This window comes from Phocoena phocoena, chromosome 6 (assembly GCF_963924675.1).
Source record: "Phocoena phocoena chromosome 6, mPhoPho1.1, whole genome shotgun sequence".
Taxonomy (NCBI): domain Eukaryota; kingdom Metazoa; phylum Chordata; class Mammalia; order Artiodactyla; family Phocoenidae; genus Phocoena; species Phocoena phocoena.
This window is the reverse complement of record NC_089224.1, coordinates 92,233,421-92,252,652: the sequence shown is the minus strand read 5'-3', so window position 1 is coordinate 92,252,652 and position 19,232 is coordinate 92,233,421. Positions and strand designations below refer to the sequence as shown.

General features: G+C 41.6%; 2 protein-coding genes across 2 annotated transcripts in view; both read right to left on the bottom strand.

Moving 5' to 3' along the window:
• Window positions 1-19,232, bottom strand: part of LOC136124125 (PALM2-AKAP2 fusion protein) — a 269,905-nt gene that overhangs the window by 189,621 nt on the left and 61,052 nt on the right. The window lies entirely within an intron of this gene.
• Window positions 9,389-19,232, bottom strand: part of LOC136124126 (PALM2-AKAP2 fusion protein-like) — a 153,184-nt gene continuing 143,340 nt past the window's right edge. The window contains exon 7 of the mRNA XM_065878541.1: window positions 9,389-10,977. Within this exon, the coding sequence (XP_065734613.1) occupies window positions 10,238-10,977 (740 nt within the window). The 3' untranslated portion in view covers window positions 9,389-10,237. The remainder of the gene's footprint in view (window positions 10,978-19,232) is intronic.

The window sequence follows — 19,232 nt, the reverse complement described above, 5'->3', positions numbered from 1 at the left end:
AAATAATAATGATAACAATAGTAACAACAACAAAACCTCCTGTGCTTATTCCGGGATGGACGCACCACTGCTATACGAATGGGGAAGGAAAAACTGTCAGGCAGAACAACAGGACTCCAATGAACAGATAAGAGAACAGATATGGGTGATCAGCCCTCTGCTTCCCCTTTGGGAAGGAAGTGCTGCAGAGACACCTCCCATCCTCCAGAGGGCAGTGTTATTACAGAGCGTTTGCTTGGGTAGATAAAGGTACAAGATAAGAACTGGTACCATTTTGTCTTTTTTGGGCACAGATGGCTCTGTTATCCAAATCTTTCTGTATCCAGTCTCAGCTGCATCCCCATACCACTTTCATAACAAGAGCTTCGGTGTGGAAGAAAGTAAAGAGAGCTGAGCTTGAAACTTGTTCCCCAAGCCCCATCCCAATTTTTAGCTCTGCTATATTGAGCAAGGTACTTACTGTCTCCCTAACTCAGTTTCTGCATGTATGAAGGAGAATATTAGCAATGTCTACCTCATAGGGTTGATGTAATATTAAAGGAAATCCTACCTATCCAGGGGAAGTGCCTAGTTTTAAGTATGGAACTATGTTCCCTTCCAAAGTTACTTTCTCATCTAAATTCCTCTTGTTATAATTAGGGTTTATCTGCTAATCTTTTGCCCTCCATGATGGGAAATTACCCCTGGAATAGAATCATTAGATTGAACTATAGGGAACTGTCAATATTTAACATTACTGATTTACTAAATGGCGATTTCATATGGTTCAACATAATACAAAAGCAGTCACAAACCCAACGCAGGAGAAAGCAGCTTCCCTTTGACACTGGTTCTGAAACACATCTGAACAGCTTATTATGATTACATTTGGGAAAAGTAAGACCTTTAGTAGAGGAACAAACACTTTTTCATCACAAGTAAACTAACATTTGTTATCTACTTCCAGCTTACAGAGTGCTTTGTGTAAATATAATTTCCCTTAACTCACAACAACACTGGGGATGGATGTCAGCACACAGCTTTTCACACACTATTCGGAGCGTCACTGCGCGTATGCCCTAGAGTTGTGGGGTGTATAATGGTCTACCATGGTTCCAATCTGCATGTCCACACGCTAAAGAGTATTTCAATTAACAAAAAGAATAATGTCAAGAAAGCCCTGCCACTCACTGTGTAGGATGGATCAGATAAGATGGAGTTCCACAAACACTAGGATGAAGTGCATAGATGCCCAGGTACAACCCAGGTTTCAAGTGTCCAGCACTTCTGACAAGGACAAGAGGTCCTTGCACTTCCTCAGCTTTCTATTGGTTGAAACTATTGTTAATTTCAGCGTGGCAGTCTGAGGCACCATTCAAGTTTCAGTCTTGAGTTATCTTCCATGCATAAAGACACCAGAAAAAAAAAATCTACTACAGAACCCAAACAGATGGGAACTCCCCAACTGATTTATTTCATATCCTCAAAGAAAACAACTGTGACAGTTCTGCAGGTGTCATCATACCTGCCCTTTGTTCATTCTCTCTTGCAATAACTTTTTTTTTTTTTTTTTTTGCGGTACGCGGGCCTCTCACTGTTGTGACCTCTCCCGTTGCGGAGCACAGGCTCCGGACGCGCAGGCTCAGCGGCCATGGCTCATGGGCCCAGCCGCTCCGCGGCATGTAGGATCTTCCGGGAGCAAGAACCGGCGTCCCCTGCATCGGCAGGCAGACTCTCAACCACTGCGCCACCTGGGAAGCCCCGCAATAACTTTTTTATGTTTCATTGAGTACCTACTATGTGCCAGGCTCTGTTTGAGGACAAGGGTCAGCAAACTACAAGCCCGAGGGCCAAATCTGGCCCCCACTCTGTTTCAGTAACTAAAGTTTATGGAACCTAGCCACACTCATTCATTTACATGTTGTGTATGGCTGCTTTCTGGCAGAGCTGAGTAGCTGTGACAGAAATCATGTGACCCACACAAAGCCAAAAATATTTACTCTCTGGCCATTGAGAGGAAAAGTTTGCTGACTCTATTTTAGAGAAAGAGTATACAGCATTAGAAAAGAGAAACAAAGTCCCCATGTGTCTTGAGAGGCTCCTGTTTAGAAGATCGCACTGGACAAACTCTTATTACTTAAACTAAGGGGCAGACCGAGTTTGACCCGTGGGATCAAAGTCAATGCCACTGCTGAGGGCTTATAAGGAACAAGAAAAGGGATGACAGGTGTGGAGACAGATGTGCAAGAGGGGGTTAGAGAAAGGATTAGTTAATGTGGAAACCAGCTGGAACAGGCAGGCCACAGGGATTCCCACCGAGGGGCACCCAAACCTTTGGCTGGGTTAGGTGGCATATGTATCAGAATCACCTGGAGATATCAGTAGACATGCAGGCTACTGGGCCCCACTCAGGAATCTGAATTTGAGTTCCAGAGGTGTGGTCGAGCTTCCACATTCTGAGCGGGTGCCCCCAGGTGATGCTGAAGCAGGCTCAGGTTTGAAAAGCACTGGATTAGCGTTGAGTTTTAGTGAGCAGTCGGAGGTGCTCCCCACGAGGTCTGGCCTGAAGTCCACTCATGGCAGGTGAGAAGGGGAAAGAACCGGGGCACAGACACACAGAGGTAGATGCAGTGAAAAGGCAGTTTATTGTCTATTAATACTGTACAGAGGAACAGAGAGAAGCCACAAGTACAGCATCGGCTGTCGCTGGCAGTGTTATTTCTGAAGTCGGTTTTTGTTTTGTTTTTCATCTGAAGGAGACAGAACAGTCAAAGTACACTTCAGGTTACAAAGTACAGCAGCTATAGCCCAGCAAGTCTAATTCAGAGTAAGCACAACAGGCTCCCAACCCGCCCGCAATCAACCACCAAATGGATATATTTACAGTGATGTCACTCACCCCGAGTGAGCTGCTAAAGCCAAACATTCCAATCAACAACCTACATTCACTGAAAGCTGCATCAGACACAACATTTTCTGGAACCCCTGTATGATGTTGACTCTTTTAAGTCAGGAGTTTGAGAGGAGGAAAGAATGTTCCAGAACCCCACAAAGGATAGGACTCTTTTCACTTGCCAGAATGGGATATGACAGAACTGGAGTTGGAGCCACACACAGACCAGTTGAGATCAGGCATTGCCCGGTGGTCTCTTTGTACATAAAGACTTGTTGCAAAACCAGGTGACTGGATGTCTGCCTGACCACCTCATCTTGAAACCGAGAGGTTCCCATAGTAACAAGGGGCTAGGGCACACGGCCTCTCCCTACCACCCTCAGGCAATTGCATAGTTCTTCCATTTCTGGAGTTGTTGCCATGACACTACAGTTGACAGTTGGGCCTGAATTGGGCCTGTTGGAGGGATTCTGATGATGAGAAAACTAAAATGATTTGCCTGGGAACCAGAGAGGTTATTTTTCCTGAAATGGAGAGTGTGTTTAAGACCTTGCCTTGTTGGAAAAAGGCTCTTGGTCTTTTAGGGTAGTAGAAAAAGATCCCATCCTAGGAAAAGATGCTGCTTGGAAGGAGAGCCTAACAGGAAGAGGGAGCAGATTCTTAGGCTTGACCTCTGACCTCTGGTGTCAGCCAGACAGATGAACAGGTGTGGGTGAAGATCTTCACGAACCTGAGTGTGACTGTGATGGGAACTCAAGAATTTGGCAGAAAATTGAGGAAAAAAAATCCAAGAACTCTTAAAAATTCAGTATCTCCTTTATGGGTGGATAAGGATAATTCTTTCCAGTCTCTACTTAACTCTGAAAATAGGATGCAGCCTCACTGATATTTACAAGGTCAAGAACTCCTGGTAGCTTTTATATTGTTGGTTTATACATTTATGCATATTGTGTACATTATGTAGATGGTCAGATGCTTCTGACTCACCATTTTGCATGTGTTACTCAAATGTACCATAGTGAGTGGTCCCTTAACTTCAAATGTAGCAATTACTCCTTGAATATGTGAAAGAGTTGAACTTAGATAACTGCTGGGCTTAGCTTTCGTTTAAAACAGCTCGTTTAAAACAGCTATCTCCTTCCAAAAGATCGTTCTGTATTATTAAAGGTGTGGCTCAGAGAGCTATCAAGCCATATAACAGGTTGTCTAATGACAGGTATAGAAAGCTGGATCGTACAACCTAGGACTATTGGGAAACACTGGATTTCATGCAGTGCTGGTGCCAGGGCAGGTCATGGGACCTTTGTTCATGCCCCCCAAGGTCTGGGCTAGTGCTATAGAACTCGCCAGAAAGTTACCTTAATGGAATGGAGAAATAATCAATCAAGGGTGCTCTCAAACTCAAGCTTCATAATGCATCTAAATTTCATTACAAAAATATTTTTCCTTAAAAAAATACATAAATGTAAACGATTCCATTTCTATAATCACTCCCTACTCCCATGTATATCATGCCACTCGTCTTACACTAGAATGAATGGGCACACCCCTCAGGTAAGGCTCCATCACACCATTTGAGTCCATCTCTCTCGCTTTTTCAAGCTATGCCAATTGTGCTTAAAAATATGCTCCCAGACCCAGGTAGGGGGGTCCACAAGTTCACCTCCCTTACAGTGGGAAGGACTGCAGGAGGTCACACATTGCATGAAGCCCACCCCAGGAATGTCAGAATGCGATAGTGCAGGCTCAGAAGGGAATACAAGGAAGTATTTGGTTGGTAAACATGCAGAGGCAATGCCCAAGCTCTGCCTACTTTATTCCACCTGGGCCAGACCTGCAAGGTTCTGCCTCAGGCTCCTGGGATGAAATTCACAGCTCTGAAGAGGGCTGGGTAGGGGTGGGGAAGAGAATGTTGTGTTCATACAGCTTTGGAATACAAACTGTGATTCTGAAAGGATAGAAAAGAACATAAACAGTGATGCTAAGGCAAACTTTCAAATGGCACATCAGAACTCTTTTTTTTTTTTTTTTTTTTTTTGTCATTCGTTTTGTTAACATCACAAGGCAGATACATTCTGTAAACATATATACCATACAGTACGTTAACCATAGGGGGGGAAAGAAAAAGCCACCCTGTCATTCTTTTCTTTCTGTATTTTCTGTTCTTTTACTCCAGAAGGACTGCCTGAAGTCTAGAGGGAATTTTGTGGTTCATAAGATGTACTTTTCTTTTAATAAAAATGCAATGACTTGCAAAAAAATAGCCCCAGGTGACTAGTAAGAGGCAATATGGGGAGAAGGTGAACCTGTAGAAACTTAGAAAATAGTCACAAAATATTAAAAAGTCATTAATTTCAGGAAACATTTTGTTTCCCTGCTTAGTAAAAGAGAGCACTGAAAAATTTTTACAAAAGTTAAGGCTGTCCAGATCTTTGATGCAGAAAGTTTGTGGTTCCCCAAAGATATATATTATATTTTCACATTGAAAGCAAGTTTTTTTGTGCTACAGTTCCGACCTTTTTATTTTAGACTGGAGAGGAGAGGGGACACAGAGGCCTATTTAAGTCATATAAAAATTAAGGGGTAGGGGATGAGGTTGGTCTAAGGATCCCCAGGGAAACTGCTCTTTGAAACATTCAGGATGTAATCTTTATTCTAGCCTTTTCTACATTCAAATAATAAGTATTTTGGTTTTAAAATGGAGATTTTGTCATGTGGTTTGCTGAAGCTATGAAAATAGAGACACATAACAGCATCGCGCTCCTCATAAGAGATGGATTTTTCTTTTTCCCTAGAAAATGCAGGGAAGTTTTCCTGATTAGACCAGAAGAGGTCTACACAATGAAGGCGAACTGGCAGCAGGAATCCCAGATGCCATCTTGTGCATTACTTGGAGATGTTTTGCGATATATACCATCACTCCGTGTACCTACTGGGTTGTACTATCCAATAAGACAAAAGATACCTTCTGGCTCTATCCTAATCAGTGGAGCTACATATACCTTGATTGAGGAGCTTCTAAAAGATTGCATATTTACACAGTTTCTGAAACTTTTAACTATGCTGAGAACTCATGGTTTCAATAATGAAGGTACATGTCGCGAAAGTACAACATAAAACTGCTCTCGCCTTGGAATGGTTTTTGTTGTAAACAAAATAACACTGCAGGAGATGAGAATATTCCCACAAGGAATGGGCCCTTTGGTGGGTTAAACTCCACAGGTGGGTTAAACTCCACAGTTGGGTCTGGTGACAAACAGAGATGGCTGAGCTTCTAGATTTTAAGTAAGAACAAAAGAAATCCTCCGTGCATATTCTGTCTATGTTCATCTGTGTTTTACATTGACAGGGTTAGTTTCTTAAAAAGGAAGAACTTGTTTAGTGGTTCAGTTTTTGCCTCTATCGCCATATTCCCGCCACCTCTTTTGCTACCCACTGGTTCACTGGCATTAAATAAATGGTGTTTGTCAAGGATGTTCTGTGGTCCCTTGAAATGATGTTCTGCAGCAAGTGAAAAGAAATAAGCTGTTTTCAGACTTGGCCTCAACATTTTGCTCCAGAGACGATATCGTAACTCTAGGAAATTATATAGAGATGGTTTCCCCCTTTTATAAAAACTCGCCCCTAACCAAAATAAAAAGCCTCCTTGCATGTAGGAAAAACATTTATCACCAGAAAGTAAAAAGGACTAGGTGGGAATCTGAAGCAGATAACGCATCATTAACATTTCAGAAAGAGTCAAAGCAAATGAACTCTAGAATTTGAGTTTTCTGAAAGCCTTTGAATAATTTTAGGAAACCATGTTTGGGATTTAGCCAGAAAAGAATTCCCTAGCTCCTCGTCCTCTCTACTGCCAATATTGAGTGATGTCGCTGGACACTGTCAAATCACTTTTAGAGGCAAATGATTTTGCTTATATGAGGAACATAATATAATTGTGGGTAAACGAGGCACAAGGTAAAAAAAGAAAACCCCTTAATTTTGTCCTAGTGCACATTGAAGAGAAAAAAAAAAGTCAAGGGTATACAAGTCATCAAGATTTTTCAGGATATCTAAGGTTTATCATTTTAACTCTTAAAGGATCTTTAACTCCATGCCATTGAGAACCTGTTTTAAGCAAATGCAATGACCCTCTTTTCCCTCTTTCTCCTCTTTCCATTTAAAGGGTTCTGAGTATATGATTTGAAAAGGAAGTCCAACTAACCATGAGCTCAAAAATGATCAGGGTTTTGCAGCTTTATTACTGATTCTCTAATTAGTCTGGTGATGTAAGTCAATACCCTGTATTTCTGAAGGGCGTGATACCATACATAATAAAGTGTTTACAGAGACAATGCCAGTACCAGCAGGGAAGGCAGAATCTTCACAGTCACAACTCTGTTTATATTTTCACTATGAAGGGTAGTTCCTTTTCTTTGTAGATGGGATTATAGGTCTCATCCCGTAAAAGCACTGGCTGAAGCTGAACCTCCCACTGCAATAGGAAAATGAGGCAAGCTATACAAATACATACGCCATATTCAAACACACCTTCGTTTACTGTGGCCACACATCATTTTAATAAACGTAACACATCTTACTTGAAAAACCATTTAAATGATAAGCTTTACCAGTAAAAGTAGAGAGAGAACTCTCATATAATTTGCTAATCCCTATACTAATTATTGATAAATGAGAGCGCATATTATCATTGGTCTTTTAAATCTCACGTGTGGTTTTGTAGTGAGAGGTAAAGACCATTTTATTCATGAGAAACTAACTCACTGATGGAAGTGTAAGTCAGGGAATGATCTGTCCTGAAAGACTCTGGTTCTGTTTATCAAAAGTACACCCAAGGCTAAATTCTATCATTCCACTCACTAACTGTGCTTTTAAAAACTCAAACTGAATAGTCTTTTCATCCCCAAATGAGTAAAAATAGGATAAGCTATGGGAAACTTTTAGATTGTTTCTTTCTAAATAAATTATTAAAATCAGAGATTGTCCAAAACATTGAAGCTGCTTTCTTTTTCGCTGTAAATAGGTATCTCTGGAATGTCTTCTTCTTTTTTTTTTTAACCTTTAAATTATGCTAAAATGACCATTTGCTGAGGAGCATGAAGCTGAAAGTTTATAGGCAGCAAAACCAGATATTATTTCTAGATAATAGAACAGTTTTATTCAAAAAAAGCTTCTTTGCTGAACCTGAGATTTAGAGATAATTCCCTCAGCTGTTCAAAACCAAGCCATGGATGGAATCATCTTAGAAAGTAGAACTTAGCTCGTTATTTTTTTCCTTCTTTAACTTTTTTTGGTTTATATATTGGTGATAAAATGACTTACTTTGTGCTCGTTAAAAATGTAATTATTTGGGAAAGATTAACTTTGAAAATTAAAAAATATTGGTTTTCCCCCTTTTAATTGGAATAAATATAAAGCTAAAAAATTAAAAATAATAATAGATTTAGCACTAAGATAGCTATTTAGGACAAATTGAGTTGGTTCTGTAATAAAACTCTCTCAAGGTCGCCTTACTTTTCCCTCATCTACTTTCCACAGAAGTTAAACCTGATGTAGTACATCTTACCATATGTTTTTTGAAACTAGGTTCTATGGAACGTAGATAATTTTGTGAATTATCTGCAATAATGCTATGAACATTCGGGCAAAAAACTTAAAAGATATCTCTGTTTTAAAATCAATTCAGGGCTTCCCTGGTGGCGCAGTGGTTGAGAGTCCGCCTGCTGATGTAAGGGACACGGGTTCGTGCCCCGGTCCGGGAAGATCCCACATGCCGCGGAGCGGCTGGGCCCGTGAGCCATGGCCGCTGAGCCTGTGCGTCCGGAGCCTGTGCTCCGCGACGGGAGAGGCCACAACAGTGAGAGGCCCGTGTACCACAAAAAATTTAAAAAATCAATTCAAATGTTACGGCTTTATTTCACTACTCTATTATTATTTTACTATATTGCTTCCCTTTGGTTTTATTATACCTGTGGCTCTTAGCTTTGGGGGAATGCTAAGAATTTAAAGAACTGTTCATTGTGTTCTAGATAAAAACCATCCTTTGATGTTCTGGAATCTTCAGAAGTTGAAGAAACAATGCTTGAAGAAGCTCAGCTATGTGCCACTCACTTAATCAGTATTTGTGGAATGAATTAGAATACTTAAGGTGAGAAGATAGGTCTTTCTTCATCTTTTAAACATTTTTTACATTTTAAAGTTTAATTCTGTGGGGCGGGTAAACCTACACGGTACGCGAAATATTCTCTTTCTCATGGGGACACAAAGAAAAGAGTCCAGATGGAAGGCTCTGGAATCAATGGGGCGGGTGAGATGAAGAGTTAATTCAGGAACAGCACCATCCACAATGGAGCGGAAGCATCACAGCAACCACTGTAGGTCAGAAGGACTGTTTTAGAAATATGGTCACTATAGAGAAACTCCTCAAAATGACCCCTTCGTTGAAAACAGGTGAACATGATCAGAAAATATCCGTGAAAAAGAAAACAATATAAAAATTTACACTCTTTTTTTTTAAGAGAATAGAAGCAAGGCTCATGGGTTCACCTAACTTTGGAGATCACAGCTGATGCTCAAAACAATGCTTGTTTCATGTCCTTAGAAAGTTAAAAATGGTGCTTCTTATATAAAGGGTCCATCAGTTATGTCATAGAAAGAGAGACAGCTGCTGATGGGCAGGTTATGGAATCAGTCCCTACAATTCAGTTATGACAAGCACTGGGTTCTTTTCTTTTACATCAATTTCATTTGTTTTAACAGAAAGCCAGAGATGCACAATACTGTAACCTGGAAGCTTATATAAGGCAGCAGAAAGCATCACCCTAGATTGGACAGACTAAGTAAGGTCTACTTTTGGCTACGCTAGCAACTGGCTAGAGCCCATAGCATTTTGCCACATGAGATATAAAAGCAAGGATCCACAGCAAGGGAGGCAAGTGAGAAATCAGTGACGTGGTGATGTGTGACTACATGATAGGAACACACGACAAAATGAAACCCCCGATGCCCATGGATTCAATTCCAGTCAAGTGAATTAAGGCTACTAGATCACTGGCTGCTAGGAAGAGTCCATTCCAATCGAGCAGTAAGGAACCGATTCCCTCTTGAAGACACAAGGAAAGGTTTAGAGGAAAAGCAAGTTCTTGGAAAGAGTGAAGCACACACATGCACGTTGTCTCTGAGCTGAGGAAACTGGAGAAAAAAAAACGAAAGGGAAAAAAATAAGAGGGATCAAAGCAATCCAACTGCAAGGCAAGGCAGGTGTTTGCTTCCAGTTCACAGTATCGCAGTTAGTGGTACAGGGAGGTCTACGTAAGTGGTGGAGAGCACAAAGGCTGCCCAGAAGAAAAGGGAAGAAAGAAGTGGTCACATGACAACACAGCATTGACAGCGCTTTTTCTTTTGGGTACCTGGGGCTGGCTCCGTGGCCAGGCTTTCTTCCTTCCCTTCGGGGGATGAGGGCTCTGTGGTGTCTGAGACGGGTCTCCCGGACACCAGCTCAGCTGCGTTCCCATCAATAGTGGACACATCTGTCACCGTCTTCTCCCTCAATGACTTCTCATCGTCTTCATCAATGAGGACCAACTCAGCCTTGATGGTTTCATCATAGCCTAGCACCTTCTTCGTCTCTTCTTCATCCTCGATATTTTGGTAGCCCATGAAAATCATGGTGACGGGCTGATCCAAGTTTGCCTCCGGCCCTTCAGTGCTGGGGGCTGGAGCCTGCTGCCCTGGGTTCCCAGAAGTATGATCTTTCCTAGACTTATGGACCATTTCTAACTTGGCTTCTTTGCAGAGCATATGTTCCTTAGGGTGGCTGAGGCTCCCATCTGCAACCACAGTCCTTTCTGACACGTACCCTCCTCTTAAGCTTGATTGTCCAGCCTTCTGAATAAGCTCTTCTACATCCTTTGAGCTTAATTTGTGCACTCCGTTTTCTACTATGGTGCCTCCTGAGTGCACCTCATACACTACTTTGGTACCATCATCAAAGACTTTGACTCCTCTCTGATGGACCCCCTCTGGGCCAATGGTGGATGTAGAGAGAATCTTGGTCTCTCCTGTTTGTTTGTCTTTCTCCACATTAATTTCCATGGCGTACACAGCTTGAATGAAAACAAGAGAAAGGAAGTGCATGTTACAACAAAAAAAGCCAGTGAATGGTTAATTGCCAAACAGACAAAAAAAAGGTGCTGTGCCCTTTCTAGTCTAACTGCCAAGCATCTTGAGTGTTAGAGTGAGTGCATTGTGGACAGAGGTGGTTATATATGTGTTTTAACACAGCAGCTAAATGCACTGGGAAGACACATGTACAGAGTTATCATATCTCAATGGCGCTCACACTTCCCAGGAAGATGAGCTAAAATAAGGCCACGAGCGACTGCTGAGATCCAGTGTGACACATTACAGGGAGGCTGACAACATGCAAGTTTACCTTGATCATGAGCATACCTTAGGCTTACAGACAATTTTAAAGCCCTTGGTTAAAATGTAACCTAGTTCCAAAATCTTAAATCCCTTTAAAAAATTCTTTTACAGAGTATTCTACTGTTCTTTAGACATTTCCCTTTTCTGTAATGAAGATTACATAAAGGGTTTTGCAGGTGGCACATGGCCATCCTCTACTGTACTCTAAAAGGGGATATTTATAAAAATTGAAAGCTATGAAAGGAGTCAGATTATATGCTCTGTAAGCTTCAGTCACTTTGTTAGGTTTCTAAGATAAGAACTAGAAAAAGAACAGACTAGAGGTGGCGTCAACCCACGACACTGCAATTTGAGGACTATGCTCACAGAAAGCCTCTTTCTTCCCCCATGCACGCACTGCCAAGTCCTCGAGATTCTGCCCCATACTTCCTTCCCATCTGCCGCCTTCTTTCTGTTCTACTGCCACCACTCAATCTGAGACACTACTTCCTCTTCCCTAGATATCACAAGAGCTTCCTACATGGAAGCTTCCTACATTGGACCTTCCCAGGTCCAATCTTGGCCTCTCCAACTCATCTCAAATCCTGCTGCTGGTCTGAGCTTCCTAAGAACCAGCTCTTTCCTGTCCTGTAGACTTACATGACACTCCATAATTTCAAATCTATTACCTCAGAGACTCCCTGTGAGGCACATGGCCTGGATGGGAGGGAACTGGGCCTCAGACCCACTGAGCCACCTGTCCCCAGACACCCTTTCCCTGAATGACCCACAGATACATCAAACTCTGCAGCTGCAAAACTGAATCCATCTTCTCTCAAAACTCCCCCGTAGTCTTGGTATGAAGTAACACCAGCTCCACTACCTACCCTTTCAAGCGAGAAGCCTCAGAATCATACCTGATTTTTCCTTTTCTTCCTAATTACCCAGAGTCAAACAACTGCTGAGACTAGTTCTATTTCAGATCCATCCCCATGCATCTCCTTACCACTATCTCTATCACTACTGCCTTAGACCAGGCCCTCTTCGGCACAATTACCTGTGTTCGATTTTTAACTGCTACTTCTGTCTTTTCATCGCCAGTGGGCCAAAGACAGCTGAGGCCCCGTTTTGCATGGCCAGAGGAGCAAAGAATGGTCTTGACATTAAAAAAAAAAAAAAAAAAAAAAAAAGTTAAAAAAAAAAAGGAAGGAGGGAAAGAACTTAAGAAAGAGAAAAGGAAAGAAAGAATTTAAGAGAAAAGGAAAAAAAAAAAGATATGCAACAGAGACCATACGTGGTCCACAAAGTCTAAAATATTTATGATCTGGCCCTTCACAGAAAAAGTCAGCTGATCCCTGCTAGCCTAGGCTCCACCCTGCCCACAGAGCTACCTTACTTACAAACCTTCTGTTGGCTCCTGTGTCTGCAGAGGGTAAACACCAAACTCCTTAGCTTGGCATGTGATTACCTTTGGCATTTATCTGCAATCTTCCTTTCTTGTCTTGTCTTGCGGTCCCTCTCATTCCACAAACACCCCGGCCATAACAAAGTTCTCACTATTCCCAAGACATCCCCCCATGACTCATCCCTGTGCCTGCTGTCCCTCTGCCCAGACTGCCTTTTGTCCCTCCTCCACTGGCAGACCCTAGAGTCCTATGTCACACCTCTGCTCATCATGGCCGTTGAGCCCCTACCTCTATCTGAAGAACTACAAGTTCCCCAACTGTGTTAAAAAGATCCAAACTATCTTTCCAATCACATATTTCATTGCTTCCTTTCCCTCTAGAGCGACCAAAAAACACCATCTCACACCTAACATTTCCTGCTTTTAAGATTCCCTTCTCTTGAAAAGTCTTTCTTTTGAGTTTCTTTATATCCAAATATGACTCATCCATCGATGCCCAGGTCAACAGCGCCCTCTTCCATGAGCTTTCTTTGATCGTCCCATCTCTAAGGCATCCCTCTCTTCTCAAGATTCGCTGAACACTTCTTCTAAACCTCTCTGAAGGCACTTAACACTTTCCACGCAGTAATATAATTATCTGTGGGAATGTTTTATTAGCTCCATAGATTCTTAGGATCCTTGAAGGCTAGTTTTTTGCCTGACATCTTTCTATGATTCCCCCTCCCTCCCAACACCTACCTTAGAACCTTTTGTAGAAAAGGTACCTGCTATACGTACCTGTGAAACAGTTGCTACTAACTGAAAAGTCTAACCTGTTGTTTTAATCTAGTCACAAATACTTTATATAATTTGACACCAATGAAAAGGTACACACAGTGATTAATGTTTGTACTGGTTAAAAAAAATAGCCAACAGTATTATTCCATCTGCTTGTGTAATAAGATACAATCTGATCACGGTTAACACTTAACTAAAAAGATTTGAAGCAAAATCCAATGCTCGATTTTTCATTGTGTCTGTTTTGAAACTTTCACTTGCTCAGCACAAAGATGTTGAGTTTCCTTAAGTGACACAATGGGAGGCCAATCAATATTTGTCATAGAGGTACATGAGATCACACAATGACGGTGATATCAAGAGAAATATCTGTTTCTGTTATTTCCTGATTTTCCACAAAATGTGTTATCAAAGAAATAGAATAGGTATTTAAAATTTTGCATGGGCTCCAAAAGCCCGTTCTTTAAATATTACATTTATATTAAAAAGCACAATTTGGGGTTAAAATCTTATGTCCTATCACTATTAACACACTCATGGGACATATTTATAAATAAGAAAGGTAATAACGATTGTCAGTTATAGATACAACACCGCAGACATCCAGTAATATATGAACCAAATGACACATTGAGCTGCAATCAATACAGAGTATGGAATAAAATATTTCTATTTTTATGTCCATATCTAATAGGATACAAATTATGAACATAGGAATCTTTAGGGATGTCCCTCTCTCACTCTGCCCACCAATGAGAATGCTGTCATTTTTGGTCCAATTTTCCCTTTTCTGTCATTATAATCCCCAACCTCATCTGGTCCTTGCCTGTTCCTAGAATCAGAGACTGGATTGAAAGGAGGGATGACGAGAAGGTCTTTGCTAGAACGGTTAAGTAGATCCATACAATAAAGAGTTGAGAAAGAAGGAGTTGAATGGAAGAGACAGTGAAAGCTGTGTGGGAGAAAGATAGGGAAGGAACATTCTGTGGCCGTGGATAATGCTTTGGAGAATTATATGTGGATGGAAGTAAAGGGAACATAAGTGCTTCTGGGTGGAGAGATGAATTGGATCCCTTTTAATATCCTTCAGGAAATATAGGTAAAGAACAGAGTTTCTTTTTAGTGGGTTTTCTTTTTTTTGTCTGTGATTTTAAGCTGTATTTTGTTAAGTGTGACATGGCTCTGGAACTGAACCACAAGTGACATGGATTCATTAGGGTTACAGATTAATAGTTATATTTATATGTTATACACTGTTCTTTCAGTATTTCTAGAATCTGAGAGCAGAACACTTTAAGACATTTTTATAATAAAAGAAACCTAGATATGGTATGCCATAAAAGACAACATCCATGTGTATTTTTTTTCCCCAGATAAGATGTTGGGCTTCAAAGGAACCACAGATTTTTAGCAGGTTTCTTCAGGTTTGGTCTCACATACCTTGTCTGCCTTCACTCTCTTCTCTAGTAAGGGGGAGCCAGGCAAACACTTCGAGAAGCTCTGGTTCACACAAAGGCAATATTTTTGTTTGTTTCCAGATTTATTGAGATATTGTTGACATATAACATATGTAAGTTTAAGATGTACAATGTGATGATTCAATATACATATATACTGCAAAATGATTACCAAAATAAGGTTAGTTAACCCCTTCACCTCCTCACATAATTGCCATTTTTAGGGCTGATAACTTTAAACTTCTACTCTCTTAAGACAATACTTAGACTTTATGGATACATATATGAGAATGTTATTAGACATTCAGAAAACCACACAGGAAGTGTGAACATTTATCTTAAATGTGTTGTTTATGAATAAGTATTTCTATTTTGCTCCAGTTCTCAACCAATAATATCCCAAATGTGAACGAGGGTGGATATGAACCAGTAGGAAAATAAGACTTACATTTTAAATTCAATGTTTTGTTTACGAGGCATGCACACAATTTTTAAAACTCTTCTGCTTTTTACTCCTGCCAAGTAGCGTATACCAAAGACCTCTCCTCTCCCTTACATCATGCCCTCATCTCTAACCACAAAGAACACTCTGGAATCTGCCCTTTTCTTTCCTCAAGGCTCCCCATGCCACAGGTACACAGTGATGAGGATCGTTAAGGGCTTGTTATCTAAGCTCATCTTATTGAAAAAAAATGAGGAGGGTGGTACTGCTCAGGGGAGGAAACTTTCTGGGGAGCCCTTGAAAGAGATTTTGAAAGAGCCCCATGAACAAAAAGAAAAGTATTTGAGGAAGGACCAGGAGACAGAGAAAAAAGAAAGGAGACAGTCCAATGGACATTGCAATGATGGGATGACTGAAATTTGGAAGTACGTCTTTATAAAATGATATATTTAATTATCGCACCTGACACAAGTAAGGAGAGGGGGGCACCAACTGGCATGATTCCATTTCAGGATCGAGACAAGAGCACACAAGACAGGACTCTGCGCTCTGTAAGGACAGAACCATTCAATCACTGTTAAATTTGTCAACCCAGGCTGCTCCCAGCTCACTTCCTTTGACTCACTGTGACCAGTGCGCAGAAGAATAAGGCTGAGGGTCCACGTGTAAAGTATAAAAAGACACGCCCCACTGTCGTCAGTCAGTAAGATGGGAGGTGTTGGGGGAGGGAGAAAGACAGTAAGTCTGAATTCCTATTCAAGTCACATCCCAAGTTGGGGCCTCATTTTTCCCATTTGTACAATGAAGGGTATTTTTTTTTTTTAATTGAAGTATAGTTGATTTACAATGTTGTGTTAGTTTCGGGGGAACAGCAAAGTGATTCAGTTATACAAATACATATATATACATATATACACATATATGTGTGTGTGTGTGTATAAATATATATATATATGGTATCCAGCTTTGCTATTCCATGGTGCCATGAACAGCCTGTGTGGCTTGTGAGTCAGTGATGTGTCAACTACTAGACGAGGGTGATAGACAGCCAGACCAGGACCACCACCCAGCGGTGAGATCACCCCCAATATAATGATCGTCAAGTAGCTGGCATTACACATGGAATGTGGAAGAGAAACAATACATATGCTTGGCTTACTAAGTGAACATACACATGTACAGTCTTACCCCTTTGAGTATATGATTATACATATACATTTGTGTTCACTCCTTCTCTTGAGGTTGGAGATATAAAATTGGCATTGTGATGTCAATAACAATGAAAATGAGGACATTGATTCAGAGTGGACCCTCCTTCTCATCCCAGAGGGCAATCTCTAACTTCAAAAACCAGTAATCAAACATTTCTTCGAATCAACTGCCTTCCCAAGACACTGTGGTTTCAACAAAAATAAGTCAGCAAGGGCGTGATGCTGAAGGACAACAAAGGCCAAAGCCAATTCTCATATCGATTTTGCTTCAGTCTTTTTGGTCAAGAAGGGCAGTTTTCAGCCTGAAAAGTGCCAGAAAGAAATTGCTAAGAGGTCATTGAAACCCAGATGAGTAGAGAAGATTGGAAAATGACAAAGCACCCAGGGATACAAATGCTGTCAGTGCTTTCGGCCCTGGGCCCCAGTTCCCATATCAATGAATTTGTCTCAAGGGTTTTATATACCAGGAAAGGCGCTGGAGGCAGTGACTCAAAGTTCTGATTTTCAAAAATGAGAAGGAAGGAATTCCATAAACTACATAGAAACAGCTTGACATCAGGGCTGGCTGAATTCTAGAGTTAATTTTCCAAGAGCAGAAGCTAGGCACATTAATCTCATTTTCTTTTTTCTTCAAGGTCTCTAGGCAGATTAGGCAAATGCCAGAGATACAGCATATCTGGATCATCAGAAAGTCCCTATGTCCTTAAGTTGTCAAGGCAGAAACACGTGCCTTGAATATCAGGACGATTGCCAGAACTTGTCACTGGTTGAAGGGCCATGCCCCATAGGTGCCGAGTGACGATTCCCAAGGGCCAGGGGATCCCTAACAGCGAGCTGCAGGCCTCTGACTTTGGTTCCAACTGTTCAACGTCTTTATCAGGGAAATGATGATAAATAATGCAAGTGTGCTTTTCAGATCTGAGACGATAATTAACTGAGAGGAAAAGTTAGTGTCTTCGCAGCCACAATCGCAAGCTGTAAAAACCCGGACAACAGAGAAGACAGTTTTCTCCTTTCAGAACTGTTAAACCCTTTATTCAAATGAAATCTAATGCAGAAATACAATATGGAAACACAAGCGCCGGGGAGCTGCTGTGCTTGAAATGGGAGAGAACACCAGGGACCTGACTGCCAAGTCCCCTCACCTCAAGCCCTCCCCACCTTCCGGAGGCTCCTCAGTGACCCCAGGCCCCCCGACACTCCCGAGGGACACTTTAACAAGAAGAAATTTAATAGTCATATGAAATCTCCTAAGGCCGACAGGTGCATAGCTCATCCTTACTTTTGCCTCTCGAGATTAGAAATAAAGGATTTTGTGGGTTCTTCTGCACGTGATAAGGTGAAGCAGTATGTGTGCAGTTGTGGGGAACAGACCGCTCGTCGCCACTGAAATGATTCTGGAGTGATGAGTCCACTGGACAAAGGAAAGGAGGCCCAGTAGTGGCACGTGTCACATACCTCTGAGGCTTTACCTTAGAGCCCGAAGCTGGAAGGCTATGATGGCAACCAAGTGAGTCGCATGGTCTGTGGCATCAAGCCCCGCTCTGTGGGGTGACAGGCTCAGCCCAGAGTGCGCACGCTCGGCACCTCTGAGCCTCGTACTTCAGAGACAAAGCGGGGAGCGTTCAGAGGGGAGGGACACGCATGGCAGAGGGTGTCAAAGCAACCTCATCATCTCAGGACCCACTGAAGAAACCGGGGCTGTGGGTATTAAGGGGACGGAAAGTGAGGACCTGGGAAAGACAGGACCTGACTGCCATTTTCAACTACTTACAGGGAAATCAGAACTTAGGTTTGTTCTGAGGGGCTCCAGAGGGCAGGATAAGGACCAATGGGTAGAAGATGAAGGCAGCAGACTAATGAGAGTTCCATCAGAGGAAGCACTTCCCAATTGTCAGAACCACTTATAGACAGGATGGGCCACCTGGAGGGAGACCCAGTCTCGTGGTGGGTGACTGTGGTTTTTGAGGGCCTCTTTGCAGGGCTTCTATCCCCCGGATTCCATGTTTGAATGAGGGATTGGAATAGATGCTTCCTGAATCTGCAAAGCAATGATTCTAAATAAATTCCCATTTATACAGAGTCTAAAACCTCCCAAACTCCAAACAATCGGATATTTGTCATAATACTGAGTAATGACCGGTGACATTTACTAAAATGGCCCTAAGATTGCACAAATTTCCAAAAGGACGTTCCTAAAGCAAGATGGATTATATCTAGGAGAAAGAATTCCATTAATGGTGAGTGCCATTCACGCTCTGAGTAGTCACTGTTAGCCATAACTGACAATTAATCTGGATGTTCTACTTCAAAAACAGCCTGGGCAACGCAGTTAACCACATCAAAGGCAATTCCTTTCAAGACTCTGCGCCTGTGTATTTCCACAGGAGATACATTTATGCAAATTAGTTCTTAACTAATAAACAAAAGTACATGTAAGCTTATTTTTTAGAAGATTTTGAGCACATAATACTTCTTAAAAAATGCCTTTGCTACTGGGATCTTTATGTTTTTACAGTATCTCTGAAGACGAAGGATGCTAGCTGGTAACAGTATGTGTATTCTTATGCACACAGCACTACAATCCCAGCACCAGAACACTCTTGAACTTTACATTGCTTGTCTACCAATCCTTTTCATATCTCTTAAAAATCAGTCCCCA